The 13,891-nt window shown below is 61.3% G+C and overlaps 1 protein-coding gene across 2 annotated transcripts; it reads right to left on the bottom strand.

Annotated features, from left to right (window-relative positions):
* Nucleotides 1-435: 435 nt before the first annotated feature.
* On the bottom strand, nt 436-7,512 carry ATG101 (autophagy related 101). Of its 2 annotated transcripts, XM_038577724.1 has the most exons (4): nt 7,414-7,512; nt 6,153-6,259; nt 3,338-3,664; nt 436-1,138 (listed from the first exon to the last, which is right to left on the bottom strand). In XM_038577724.1, the coding sequence occupies exons 3-4, from the start codon at nt 3,587-3,589 to the stop codon at nt 734-736; spliced, it is 657 nt and encodes a 218-aa protein (XP_038433652.1). In that variant the 5' UTR covers nt 3,590-3,664; nt 6,153-6,259; nt 7,414-7,512; the 3' UTR covers nt 436-733. The 2 variants fall into 2 exon arrangements, with proteins under 2 accessions (XP_038433652.1, XP_038433653.1); XM_038577725.1 differs by lacking the exons at nt 6,153-6,259; nt 7,414-7,512 and adding an exon at nt 4,284-4,400.
* Between the last annotated feature and the right edge of the window lie 6,379 nt (nt 7,513-13,891).

Here is a 13,891-nt window from a genome sequence, read left to right as displayed (position 1 = left end):
CAGACAGACGCTCAACCGCTGAGCCACCTGGGCGTCAAAAAAATTTTTTTTTCGATGGGCTTTCTGGTGCACATGGGGAGCTGTATGTGCTCTATGAAGGCAGAGAAGATTCTCTCTGAAGCCATCGTCAAACAGGACCAGATAATAAAAGGGCAGGGATGTTACAGTTTCCCGAGGAAGCGAGAAGAAACAGCAATCCTATCCAAAAGTAACAGCTCCAGATGTGTCATCATTCATAGGACTGACCGCAGTGACACCTGGGTGGTTAACACGGGCTTATGTGAATGTCCAACAAGGTACAGAATTGGTCAGCTTTAACCTCTCCCATCCCCCCCTTCATGGTGGAATAATGCCTTAACACACACCTATATCCTCGCAGGTCCGCCACAAAGTGTTGATGTTCCAGGACAGAACACAAGCCAAGGGAGAGACGGCTCAAGCTAAACACATTCTCAACTTTATTCAGCATCCTAGCGATGGCTCTTCCGTACAGTAGAGGAAGGGAGACCCCCCAATAGGGCCCTAGAGGGACAGTGAAGCCCAGACTTGACCATTAGCCAAGGTTAGAGGGATGACCAAAGATTGGCCACCGCAGAACAAGGAAGCCAGGGGTGGCCATTCCAAGTCTCCTCAAGGACCTGGAGCAGGTTCCAGAGCCCCAAGGGCCCAACAGTACGATCCCCAGAAGCCCAGGTCTGCAAGCCATCCAGGAGAGCCCATGGCCCCCATAGGCCTAGAGGGCCAGGGTGTCTTTGATGAGCCTGCGCATGGTGGTGGTGACCGACGTGCCTAGAGCATCAGTAATCTGGAAGGAAATCTTGTAGAGGTAGGGCTGCACATCCCGCAAGCCCGTGTCGAACACGTTGTCCACCTCCGACTGTGTGGGCATCTTGGGCAAGTATTCGTGCCTGTTCATCACCTCCACAATGTTGATGACCTTCTCACAGAGCTTCTCGCCCACCTTCTCCCGGCAGATCTGCCGCTCCTGCTCTGTGGCCAGGGCTACCACGTGCACCTTGACTGTCCACACTTCCCAGGGGATGCATTCGTCGGAGAAAGGCCAGCGAGACTTCTTCTTCTGGTAGAACTCCAGGGACATCTGCCCCAGCCCATCACCCCCAGAGTTGCGCAGCGCGTCCTGGGGAAGGAGGGGTAACAGATGAGCAGGCCAAGGCCTCGGAGAAGCTGGCTCCCTGGGAGCGCCTGCTTCCTACACCCCAGGGAATGAGGCTCTCCTAGCTTTATTTGTCCTTCAGGGAGGCAGGGAATGAGACCTCCAGAGGACAAAGGACTCCTGTGAAGTGACACAGCAAACCGTCGGCCTAAACTCGAGTGCTCCAAGCAAACCAACAAAATCTCTCTCAAGAAAATCGGAAGAGGGGATTAAAGCCTCATGATCCTAGGGGCGCCTGGGCGGCCCAGCGGTTGAGCGCCTGCCTTCGGCCCAGGTCGTGACCCCGGGGTCCTGGGATCGAGTCCCACGTCGGGCTCCCTGCATGGAGCCTGCTTCTCCCTCTGCCTGTGTCTCTGCCTCTCTCTGTCTCTCTCTCCCCACCTTTCTTTGTGTGTCTCTCAGGAATAAAGAGGTAAAATCTTTAAAAAAAATAAAAGCCCCATGATCCTTAACTAGAAAAAAGGAAACTAAGGGGCGCCTGGGTGGCTCAGTCAGTTTAGCATCTACCTTTGGCTCAGGTTATGATCCCAGGGTCCTTGGGATTAAAGCCTGTGGTGGGGAGGGAGCAATCCCTGCTCAACAGAGTCTGCTTCTCTCTATCTCAAATAAATAGGAAGGAAGAGAAGGAGGGAGGGAGGGAAGGAGGGAGAGAGGGAGAGAGGGAGAGAGGGAGGGAGGGAACCAGGAATAAAAGGGGGAAGGGAGGGCAGCCCAGGTGGCTCAGTGGTTTAGGGCCACCTTCAGCCCAGGGCCTGATCCCGAAGACCCAGGATCCAGTCACAGGTCGGGCTCCCTGCATGGAGCCTGCTTCTCCCTCTGCCTGTGTCTCTGCCTCTCTCTCTCTCTCTCTGTCTCTTGTGAATAGATAATATCTTAAAAAAAAAAAAAAAAAAAAAAAAAGAAGGGGGAAGGGAAAAACAGAGCAGACCTGGCTTCTCCGTCTTCTCCTCTGGAAGCAAACGAGAGCACCGCACCCAGTAATTCGGGCTATCCCCTCACTCCAGGGGTGGGGGCCCCATTCCTCCTCCTAGGGCAGCCAGGCCCCTGCAGCGCCTTTCCATGGGAGTTGGGGCCAGCTCGGAGGGTAGAGATGCTTCCCTCAAGTCCTGAACTGTCCACCAAGGAATTAGTTCTCTCCTCTGTGGACAAAGTGAGGCCCCGGACCTCAGCTGGTCCTAACGCCAACCCCCTGGAATGCTAACTGCGGGCCCAGCTGGTTCACGCACTTGCACTTGACCACTTGACGTGCTCGGCTCACCTGACCCTCCTAGTGTCTTCGCCTCTGAGGCAGGTGCCATTATCAGTCCAACCTCACCCAGAGACCCCGAGGCCGGGAGGTGAGGTCACCTGCCCAAGGTCACACACTCGGGCTCCAGCCTCCAGGCTCTTAGCCATCGTACCTACGGGCCTCTTACAAGGCGTCCAGCGGACAGACAGCGACTAGCACGGCCGCCCTTCAAGGACTTGGAGACTCCTGTGAACCTACCCTTTCTGGTCTCCGAGGGACTGGGCGGGGGACCCGGGGCCTGGCAGGGTCCACGTCCCGCCGTGAGCACATGCTGCCAGCACCACGTAGGACTCTCCAAACGTTTGGGGAGTGGAGTCAGCCATGAGTTCACAGACAGCACCTTACAAAAATGCCCGCACTCTAGAATTTAAAACAGCCCCTCACGGGAATAGTGCAACCCTGCAACCCTGCATGAAAACCCAATAAAAAATCAGCCTCACACCGCCGGAGGTGACCAGCACCCACAGCAGCAGTGTCCCTCGCACCCTCCTCCAGGCCCACAGGGGCGGGCACATGCAAACCTGTGCCACTCGGCCCACGGGCCACCACAGGGCTGTCACCTGAGCCCAGCAAGCCTCCTGCTCAGGGGATCTCCCGGGGGAGACCCAGATGGCTGAAGGGAAGAGGAGCAGACGGAAGGCCCGGCCCATGGGGGCAACGATCACCGTAGGGCCCCCCACATCACTGCTGCAGGGCCCTCCTGCTCCCCCGCCCTGGCAGGTTGGACCAGCCTCTTCGCCATGCCGCCCACAGCCATCCTCCCCGCAGGGAGCGCTGAACGCCCTGTTCCCTGGGACGGGAGAGCCTGACCTGAGCACCCAGGGAGGCTCGGCTGGCCTGAGGACCCCCTGCCAGCCGCCGGGCCGCACCCCTACCTTGAATTCGCCCACAACCTTGCGCAAGGCACGGTCCAGCTCCTCGGAGGAGACGCGCACGTAGGTGAAGTCAATGAAGTCACAGTCCACATCCTGGGTGCCCACGGTGCCAATGGAGTAGGTGCCCTCCTTCTTGTAGTGGAACTTGCCTGTGCTACGGTGCAGCAGCACTGTGTGCAGCACGGCCAGCATGGCCTCCTCCACCTGCCGCCCCTCCACCGACACCTCCAGCACCTCCGAGCGACAGTTCATCCTGAGGCCAGCAGCCCACACCAGGGCGGGGGACGGGAACCGAGACGGGGAGCTTCACCCCGGCCAGGGGCCACCCTGCAAGAGCAGCCAGGTCAGAGAGCTCACACCTTCTCACTGACCCACAGGTTACCTGTCCACTTCCTCCCGGCCCAGCCAGCCTCTGCCTCTGCTGGCCCTTCTCTGCATCCCGACAAGGCCTACTATCGGAAGGCTCGTGGGAGGAGAAGGGGAAGGGAGCTCCAAAGCTACCGGCAAACAACAGCAAAGGCTTGACTTCAGTAGGGCGTCCAGCGCAGCAGACGGCAAATGGTCCCCGTGCAGCAGCCGTCAGGCACTGGCCGTTCGAGGCAAGCAGGGCCCCTGCCCCTGAGAAGCCGCAGCGCTAGAGTGAGGCAGGTAATGTTACCTGAGCGGCCAGAGCACAAGGCGGGAGGACAAGGAAAAGGAAGCCTGGAGCCTGACTGCCTGGGCCTTGGATGACCGGGTTAAGGCATCCGGACCCTGCTGAGGGCGGTGGAGGGTCAATGCCCTGCTGTGCCAAGATCAGATCTGCGTGTCAGAAAGTTAACTCAGGACACAAGGCGAAGGATGGCTCTCAACTATTTTGCGGCCAGAAACTGCTTGGAGAAATCAGTAAAAACTATGAAGACAGGGCTCTAACACCTGACTGACACACACACACCCCAAATCTCACCCGGTGCCAGGGCCAGCCACAGCCTCCAGGGTAAAAACTTTTAGATTTAAGGCAGAAGGGCTGGGCAAGAAGAGGTCCAGCTGGAAGCCGCATCAGGAGGGAGTTACAGACGCAGCGCCGTGGGACGCGGGGCAGTGAAGTGCAGAGTGGGGGGGGGGGGGGTCATGTCCAATGGTCCCAGGTGGAACCCCAGCTCCTCTGTACCTAGCTCTGTGACCTCACGAAAATCACTCACCCTCTCTACGTGTGCTTTACCTGTAAATACAGATTCTTGTGGGGATCAAATAAAATCACGTATATAAAACACACCAGAATGGTGGTTAAGAACAGTGACTCTAAAGCTAGATGGCCCGGCTCTGCCACTGGCTCACTGTGTGATCTTGGACAAGCTACTTAACTCCCATGTGCCTCAGTTTCCCAAATCTATATACACGGGATCTATAAAAGCTACCCTGAAAGGACTGTCCCAGGGATTAGCCCCTGCAAAGCAGTTTTAAAGCAGTACCTGGCAAGTAGGAAACACTAAGTATCCTCCGCCACTATAATTCGTTACGATCACGGTGGCTGAGGGGACACAGGCTATGACACAGAACTGGTGGGCCGAGGGCGAAGGCCAGAACACACGTGAGAACCAGGCCTTGGTAAACAACTGAATATGAGCCCCAAAGGAGGAGGAAAACAGTCGAATTTCTTGCCGAGTGTTCAGCTTACAAACCTGCCCTGACGGGGAGCTCACCACCCGTCCCAGCGCACCGTCCCATTCTGAGACCGCTCTGCTCAGCCATTCCTTGTACAGGAGGAAGCCACCTGCAGCGCTTCACACGGCTGGCCGTAGTTTTTTTTTTTTTTTTTTTTTTTTTATTTATGATAGTCACACAGAGAGAGAGAGAGCGAGAGGCAGAGACATAGGCAGAGAGAGGAGCAGGCTCCCTGCACCGGGAGCCCGATGTGGGATTTGATCCCGGGTCTCCAGGATCGCGCCCTGGGCCAAAGGCAGGTGCTAAACCGCTGCGCCACCCAGGGATCCCCTGGCCGTAGTTTTGATTCGAGGAGCCACACAGAGTAAGGTTCACCCCCTTTCCACTAATGGGCCTTTCAGGTACCTGGACCATCACCGCCCACTCCTACCACAGGGTAGAGGTCCCCGGGCCCCACACCCACGCCAGCTGGCCGCTGGCCGCCACATCTTATCTGGCAGCTTCCTCCAGGTGTATTTCAGCTCGTCTCAATCTCCACTCAACAGCGGCGCTCAGCAGTGACCACGAGGCAGCCTCCGCACGGCCCCGAGGTCCAGCTGGCTCTGCCTCCCGCCTGGTACCGGCCCGGGCCTCCCTGTCCCGGCAGTCCTCTCGTCACCTCACCGCGTGCTCCCGTCCTGGCCCTCCCACTAGACAGACACATCCTCCAGGGCGAGAACTGGACCCTACTCATCCCTGGGAGCCGGTGCCTGGGACCTAGTACAAAGCATCGGCTTGATGACTCAGCGTGACCCAGAGGCTCCAGGTCCTCCAGGGGCTGCTGGGCTGGTATGGCCGGCACTCGGGACTCCTGCTCTCCTGCTCACTTCTGCCCTCTAGTAAGATTTCCCTAAACAGGCCCCCCCCCAGCGAGGCTCCCAGCCCTGGCCCAGCTGCCCCTGCTTCCGGTGTCCCCCACAAACCTTCACCCAGACCACTTACTTCGGCCCCTCGCCCTGAGCCTTCCCCCATTCTCACACCTCCTCCAGGAAGTCGGTACTGACCGACCCCACCAACCCCGCAGCAAACCACCCCTGGCCTGAGCTCGTGCGGCCCCTCCCCCCACCCCCACCGCCAGGCCAGGTGGAGCACAGGGCCAGGCTGCAGCCAGCGCAGCCCCACGCCCACTTACCCGAACAGGCCGAGCGCGGGTCCCTCCGGCGCGGACCAGGTCCCGGCTGCTCCCCGCGCGCAGGTGTCCCCTCGGCAGCTGCGCCCCGACTGAGCGCAGGGGGTGGCCTAGGAGCAAACACAGAAGGCTCGGCATGGGCGTCGGACGCGGGGCGGGGGCCGCAGGGAGGGCCGCGGGCGCAGGGAGGGCCTTGCGCGGGTCCCCTGGCTCCCTCCAACGGGGAGGGGGGGGAGGGATGCCCGGGGAGCGCCCGCGAGCCGCGCAGGGAAGGGGGCAGGGGGCGGACGGCAGGAGCTGCACCCACCCCCCGCCCTCGGGAGGCTCCCTCCGGCCCCCTCGCCCCCCCCCCGCCCCCGGGGCTCCCGGCGGGAGCGCGACCACAGCCCCCGCCGGCCCCCCCCTGCCCCCCGGCGGCTCCCTCCCCGCCCCCCCGCCCCTCGGCAGCTGCCCCCCCCCGCCCCTCCCCGACCCCCGCTCCCCTGCACCCCAGCGGCTCCCCCGCCCCCCCGCCTCTTCCCTGCCCCTCCGGCCCCCTCCCCGATCCCCCCTGCTCCCGGCGGCTCCCCCCGCCCCTCCCCTGCCTCTTCCCCGCTCACCCCTGTCCCCCGCCCCTCGGCAGCTGCCCCCCCCCGCTCCCCCGCCCCTCCCCGACCCCCGCTCCCCTGCTCCCCGGCGGCTCCCCACCCCGCCCCTCCCCGCCCCCTGGCGGCTCCCCCCGCCCCTTCCCCGCTTCCCCCTGCTCCCCGGCGGCTCCCCCCCGCCCCTCCCCGCCCCCTGGCGGCTCCCCCCGCCCCTCCCCGCCCCCCTCCCCGCTCCCCCCTGGCTCCTCCCCGCCCCTCCCCTGCCCCCCCGGCCCCTTCCCCGCTCCCCCCTGCTCCCCGGAGGCTCCCCCCCGCCCCTCCCCTGTCCCCCGGCCCCTACCCGCTCACCCCTGTCCCCGGCCCCTTCCCCGCTCCCCCCCTGCTCCCCCCCGGCTCCTCCCCGCCCCTCCCCTGCCCCCCCCGGCCCCCTCCCCGCCCCTCCCCTGCCCTCCCGGCCCCCTCCCCGCTCCCCCCTGCTCCCCGGCGGCTCCCCCCGCCCCTCCCCTGCCCCCCGGCCCCTTCCCCGCTCACCCCTGTCCCCCGCCCCCCCCCCGCTCCCCGGAGGCTCCCCCCGCCCCTCCCCCGCCCCCCGGCCCCCCCCCCGCCCCCGGGGCCCCCGGCAGGTGCGCGATCACCGCCCGGCCCGGCCGCGCGCACGGCCCTCCCGAGTCGCGGGTCACCTGCCGGCCGCGGGGCCTCGGCGGGGACGGGACGGCGGGGCGGACGGACCCACTCCCCGCCGCGAGCTCCTCGGGCGCCGCCGGGCCCGCACTTCCGCCATAGAGACGAGGCGGGAGGCGGGAGGCGGGAGGCGGGAGGCGGGCCGGGCCGGGCCGCGGGCTCTCGGTCGCCCCCCGAGGCCGAGCGGAGTCATCGGCGCGGAGCCCTCGGGCCGTCGGAGGCGGGCGGGAGGCGGGCGGGAGGCGGGCGCTGGAGGCACCGCCAGGCCTCGGCTTGCGCAGTGCGCGGAGCAGCCTCCCGGCCCGGGGCGCCGGCGAGAGGAGCGCCCGGCGGGCTGCCGCGGCCCACCTGGGGACAGCCCCCAGGGCGCCTCACTCCGCCGTTGCCCCCCACCCGTGGGAGCCTCCTGACGTCACTCACCCTTTCCGATGTTCTCCTCTATGAATGGGGCGCTGTTGTGAGGCTCACGAGAGAGAATTCCCACCAGAGGTCTTTGCGGAATGTAAAGCCCTACACGAATGAGTGCATTTTTAGTGCCGCGTCCCTTCTGCTTTTCCGCCCAGATGGCAAGCCCGGGGCAGGCCGAGGTTTACCCCTTGTTTTCGGAGCGCCCCCAGAACCCCGCAAGCCCCACCCCACACACAGCCGAGTTACTCGAGGACCAAGATGCTCCTTTTCCTAACACACACCTTCTCTCTCAACATAACAATAGGTACCATTCGTGGAGCGCAAGGTAAAGAGCAGGATTCTAAGCGCTTTATGCATATGAATTGATTCAAACCTGGGGGCGCCCGGGTGGCCCAGCGGGTGAGCATCTGCCTTTGGCTCAGGTCATGACCCCAGGGTCCTGGGATTCAGTCCCACAGCAGGTTCCCCCCAGGGAGCCTGCTTCTCCCTCTGCCTGTGTCTCTGCCTCCCTCTCTGTGTCCCTCATGGATAAATAAATAAAATCTTTTTCAAAAAATTTAAGCCTGATAACGATCGATACTAGAAGGCAGATAAAGAAACTGACGCCGCAGGCACCTGGGTGGCTCAGGTCATGATCCCAGGGTCTTGGGATTAGCCTGGTGTGGGACTCTCTGGTCAGCAGGGAGTCTCCTTTCCCTCTCCCTCTCCCCCCCACTTCACCCCACTCATGCTGGCTCTCTCTTTCTCTCTCTCTCTCTCTGAAACAAGAAGAAAGAAAGAAAGAAAGAAAGAAAGAAAGAAAGAAAGAAAGAAAGAAAGAAAGAAAGAGAGAGAGAGAGAGAGAGAGAGAGAGGGAGGGAGGGAGGGAAGGAAGGAAGGAAGGAAGGAAGGAAGGAAGGAAGGAAGGAAGGAAGGAGAAAGAAAGAAAAAGAAAAGAAAGAAAAGAAACAGAAACTGATGCTGGGAGAGGTTAAATAACTTGCCCAAGGTCACCCAGTAAGTAGCAGAGCCTGGGGTTCAAATGCAGGATTCCATACCACTACAGGGGGTTTCTTTATGGTTCCTCCACCCTGATCCTCCCCACGCACCACCGTTCTCCGGTGCACCCCACTCCAAAGCCTGCTCTCTAGTGGGAAAATGCCTTGATCAGTTTAGTGTTTGTTGTTTTCTACGATGTCTGATTTGAAGCTACGGGACGTCACTGAGTGCAGAGTCCAGAATGAATGAAGGATTACATTTTGATCGTCAGAGGTACAGTGGGGTCTCCAGCACCAGTGCCAGCTGGCTCCAGCACACCAGTGTCACCCACCCACCCTTTAGGCTTCCCCTCTCCCACCAGTTTTTCTTTTTTTTTTTTTTCAATTAAAGATTTTATTTATTTGTTTGTTTTAGAGAAAGGGGGAAGAGAGAGAGTTTGATGCAGGGAGGAGCAGGGGAGAGGGAAAGGGGATCTCAAGCAGACTCTGAGTTGAGCACGGAGCCAGTCACAGGGCTCAGTCTCACGACGCTGGGATCATGACCTGAGTCAAAAATCAAGAGTTTTGACACTTTAACCGATTGAGCTACCCAGACACCCTCCCACCAGGTTTGTTTTTCTTGTTTTTTTTTTTTAATTATTTTTGAAGACTTTATTTATTTGAGAGAGAGAGTGTGTGCACACAAGTGGGAGGAGGGGCAGAGGGAGAGGGAGAAGCAGGCTCCCCACTGAGCAGGGAGGGTGTCGGGAGGCTTGATCCCCAGGTCCACCAGGTTTGTTTTTGTTTTTGTTTTTGTTTTTGTTTTTGTTTTTAAATCCCACCAGGTTTTCTAAACCACCACACCACTCCTTTTCTGGCTGACCCTTCCCCCTCCTCATCAGTTCCCTACCCACCCTCCTCCTCCTCCTCCTCCTCCTCCTCCTCCTCCTCCTCCTTCTCCTCCTCCTCCTTCTCCTCCTCCTCCTCTCCGCAGTTGGGTCCCTGTGCAGCCTCGGTCTCTGGTTTGTCTCCATCCCAGGTGCAGCTACCTGTCCCCTGGCAGCCTCAGGGTAACCCCAGCCTCAGGAGTGAGAGAGCTGCCTACCTTACAGACCAGCAGCCTCCTCGGGCTGCACCTGGACTTAACCAGGAGGAATCAGCATAAAATGCTGCGAGGAGAGAGTGTATGAGGAGCCAAAAAAGGGGGGCCCAAGGAGGTGAGAACCAGCCCTGGGTGGCCGAGGGGATCAGTGAAGGGAGTGGCTGAGCTCTCCTCTACCCTTGACACCCTACACCCCTTGGAGGCCACTATCCTGACTTCATCATTGCTCCCCAGCCCTGAGCCTGAGGCACACCACCAGCACTTTGAATCCACTATCATGCTGATTTCTCCATCTACCTTTGAAGGTAAGTACAATCCCCCCTCCCCCAATTTACAGATAATGAAGCTGAGGCTCAGTGATATGTAGTGACTTACTTTGATGGCTAATTTTTTTAAAGAGTTTATTTATTTATTCATGAGAAAGAGAGAGAGAGAGAGAGAGAGAGGCAGAGACACAGGCAGAGGGAGAAGGAGGCTCCATGCAGGGAGCCCGACGTGGGACTCGATCCCGGGTCTCCAGGATCAGGCCCTGGGCCGAAGGTGGCACTAAACCACTGAGCCACCGGGGCTGCCCCAGACACTTGATCAAACATTATTCTGGGTGTGTCTGTGGGGGCATTTTCTGAATGAGATCAACATTTGAATCTGGTAGCCTTGAGTAGAGCAGACCTCTGCCTCACTTAATGAGGGTGGGCCCCGTCCAATCAGTTGAAGGCCCGGCTAGCATAAAAGGGCTCAGCCTGCCACAGCTAAGGAGAACTCCTGACTGCTTTCAAGGTGGGACATTAGTTTGTTTGCTTGTTTGCTTGTTTCCTGCAATACCTGCCCTGCCTGGGGCTCCCGCTTGCCGACTGCAGATCTGGGGCCTTGTCAGCCTCCATAACCACATGCGCCAATTCCTCATAATAAATCTCCTACAGATATACATCCTATTAGTTCCCTTTCCCTGTAGAACCCTGACTAACACACTTGCCAAGGCCACATGCTCCTCTGTCCTCATTCCACCCACTCTTGTCCCTCCTCCAAAACTCACTGTGTCCCTGGAGACTTTTCTGCCTGAGGCTGAGGCTAAGCCCTCTCACCTTGCTTGTCTCCCGCCAGATGCTGGCCAGTCCTTGCCTCCTCTTACTTCCCCAGATCCTTGCAGGGCAGCTCTCACTGCAGCTCAGACCTTGCGTCCTATGTCCGTGTGGGTGGTCCTGTCATGGAGGAAGGGTCCAAAAAGAGAGACCATGTGGCGTGAATTATCCCACCCCATGCCACTCTCTTCATGATCAAGATATAATCTTTTTTCCATTGTTTTTAGAGATTTTACTTTTAAGAAAACTCTGCACCCCACATCGGGCTTGAACTCACCACCTGAGTTTAAGGGTCTCATGCTCTAGGGACTAAGCCAGCCCGGTGCCCCTCAAGATATAATCACTTGTTCATTCACTTGTTTATTCATTCATTCATTCATTCATTCACTCATGCCACGCATATGTAACTATCCGCACGCTACACCGTGTCATACCAAGGAGGACAACGTGGCCCTCTGGAAGCTCAAAGTCTTGCAAAGGAAATGGGTCAGGGGGCTGCACCTGCACAGGAGAACACAAGACCTGATGTGAAAGAAATGGCAGCAGGCTTTACGGGGACCAGAAGGGGCGAGGGTGGAGACTGCTGCCGTACACTGAGAATGAAGAAGGGGCCCGAGCCCTACTTTCAGCAAGGTGAGGGGTGACTGGCCCCCAGAAGACTGAGATGGCTGCAGAGGGCACAGGATGGGACGTGAGGGGATGCGCAGGGAGGGCGAGTGGTTCCAGAAAGGAGTGGAGCTACAGGGAATTATTCTGGGGGCGGGGGGAGGGGTGCTGCTTCCTGGAGAAGGAAAAGGCTTGGGGGAGACTTCTCGCTGAGAGCTCAGGCTGGAAACCGAGGCTCTCGAGGCAAGGGAGGCGAACACGGAGAGCCCAGCGCCCCGGCCAGCCAGGCGGCCGGGCCGGCGGCGAAGGCCTGTGCAGGGACCTTGAAGGCCAACCCAGGACCTTGGGAGTAGGCAGCTGGCTGTGCGCGGTGACTGTGGCCTTGGACGGCCCCACCCCATCCTAGCCTGTGCCCAGGGGAGAGCTGAGCCCCGAAGCTGGCCCTGCAGGCCACCCCCCTGCAGGCCACCCCCAGTCGCTCCGGAGCTGACCCCAGTGGCGTCACGGGGAGTGACTCAAGCCCCAGCAACAACAATGAGTGGGGCTGACGTCAGGCCGGGGGCTCCTGACGGTGCCTCGCCTGGCCCGGCAGCCAGCACCCTGTCTGCTGACCCTCTAACCCTGGCCAGGCTGCCGGGCCAAGGAGAGTCGGCCGTCGCCTTCTGACATGTGTCCCCCTCCCCCGCTGGGGTCCCCGGGCAGGGGCTCCCCCATCCCCCCCAGCACCCGTCCTCGGAGGCAGAGGAAGTGGCTGGGCTTCCGACGGGGGTGGCAGAGAGCGTGAGAAAGAGGCACCTCCCAGCCCCGACCTCCGCAGGCAGCCTCTGGACCCGGCCCACGCTGCCTTCTCTCCTGGGGGAGGTGGGCCCGTGTCCTTCGGTGCTGGGGACGGTGGCGACGGGTGGCGGCTACTCGCTCTGGGGAGGTGCGTGTGTTTGTCTCCCTGGCCAAGTCGGGGGTGGGATGGGGGCTAGTTTCTGTTTGGGTCCCCAGGGGTCGGGGGTCCGTCGTCTCACTGTCCTGCAAGGTCTGTGCACCAGTTCCTTTGGGAGCCGTGTATCTGTTCCCTGGGCCAGAGGATTCTCTGTGACTGTCCTTGCAAAGGGAGAGGGTATCCCCCCACCCCAGTAAGGGGTTCTCTCCATGTACCCCTGGTCTCTTGTGAGGTCGAGGGCATCTGTCTATCCTCTTAGTGCCCCAGTTCCCAGATTAGGGTCCAGGTCTCCAAGGCCTGGCTGGGTGGGGGCCTGGTCCCTGCGATGTGCCCGACGAGGAGGGCAGTGACAGTCAGCCTCCCGGCCGCCCGGCTTGCAGCTGGGCACCGCTCCCTGCTAACACAGCACGTGCCAGGGCGGCCCCCCTACACCCCCCTGCCCCAGCACCCAACTCCCGGCCCGGCTGCCACCCCCAGTCCCCGCGGCCATGCCTGGGTAGGGGCTGGACGGTGCCAGGGCCTGGGTCAGACCTTGAGGAGACCTCAGGTGCCCACCCCAATCCCTGGCCTGGCAGGGTCAGGGCCCAGCAGGAGGCCAGGGGGAGCCAGGACGGTAGGAAGAAGACGGAGCACAGGCCTGTGGTGGGGGAAAGGGGGCAGGAGCCAAGGCCAAAGGCTCCAGGGCCCCATGGTCCTCAGGCCAGCTCGGAGCCTAGCTGGGGACCCTGGGATGGGCCTCCTGCCCTCAGCACGTCCCTGGCTGCGTGCGGAAGGCAGTATTGGGGGAGTAGGGGGGGGTTTGCTCAGCCTCGCGCTAACTCCTTCCTGCCCTCACAGCTGGAGGCTGGCGGCTTCGAGGTCCCCGGGCCAGCCTGGACGGCCCCCAGCAGCCCCAGCCGGGAGTGACCCAAAGGGACAGGGCACGGCCGGAGCCTGAGCCGGGAGCAGGGGCGCGCGGGGGTTGGCGCCGGGCTGTGTCCTCCCGGGGGGCGGCCGGAAGCTCAGCCCTCAGCCCCATCTTCTGAGGAGGCCCCGCCGTTCTGGGGTTTCGGTTCAGATTCAAGCGAGAACCCCGGGACACCCCAGGCCTGGCTGTCGTGGCAGGAGGGCCCCGGCCCTGCCCACGCCGCACGGAGCAGGCCGCCCAGGGCCCAGCGCGGGGCACCACACCGCGGCTCAGGTCCGGGCCGTGCCGTGACCTTCAGGGCCTCCCTGAGGCCGACCTTCGCCGGCTCCCTCCTAAACCAAGTGTCCCCGTGGCCAGAGCCCAGGCCCCAGAGGAGGGCACCAGACAGACTCCGGGGTGCAGAGCGCCCACTCGGATCCTAGGCCTCAGAGCCACCCCAGCCCGTCACAGTGGCACCTCGGGCCTGGGGAGGGGGCCAGGGCCTC

Source organism: Canis lupus, chromosome 27, assembly GCF_011100685.1.
Source record: "Canis lupus familiaris isolate Mischka breed German Shepherd chromosome 27, alternate assembly UU_Cfam_GSD_1.0, whole genome shotgun sequence".
NCBI lineage: Eukaryota > Metazoa > Chordata > Mammalia > Carnivora > Canidae > Canis > Canis lupus.
This window is presented reverse-complemented; position numbering and strand designations above follow the sequence as displayed.

What these genes read in the sequence shown, in the direction of transcription:
- ATG101 (XM_038577724.1), bottom strand. Translation starts at nt 3,589, where the DNA reads ATGAACTGTCGCTCGGAGGTGCTGGAGGTGTCGGTGGAGGGGCGGCAG. An exon ending in AGGTTGTGGGCGAATTCAAG is followed by an intron (nt 1,139 to 3,337) that starts GTAGGGGTGCGG and finishes CTCCTTCCCCAG; the next exon opens with GACGCGCTGCGCAACTCTGG.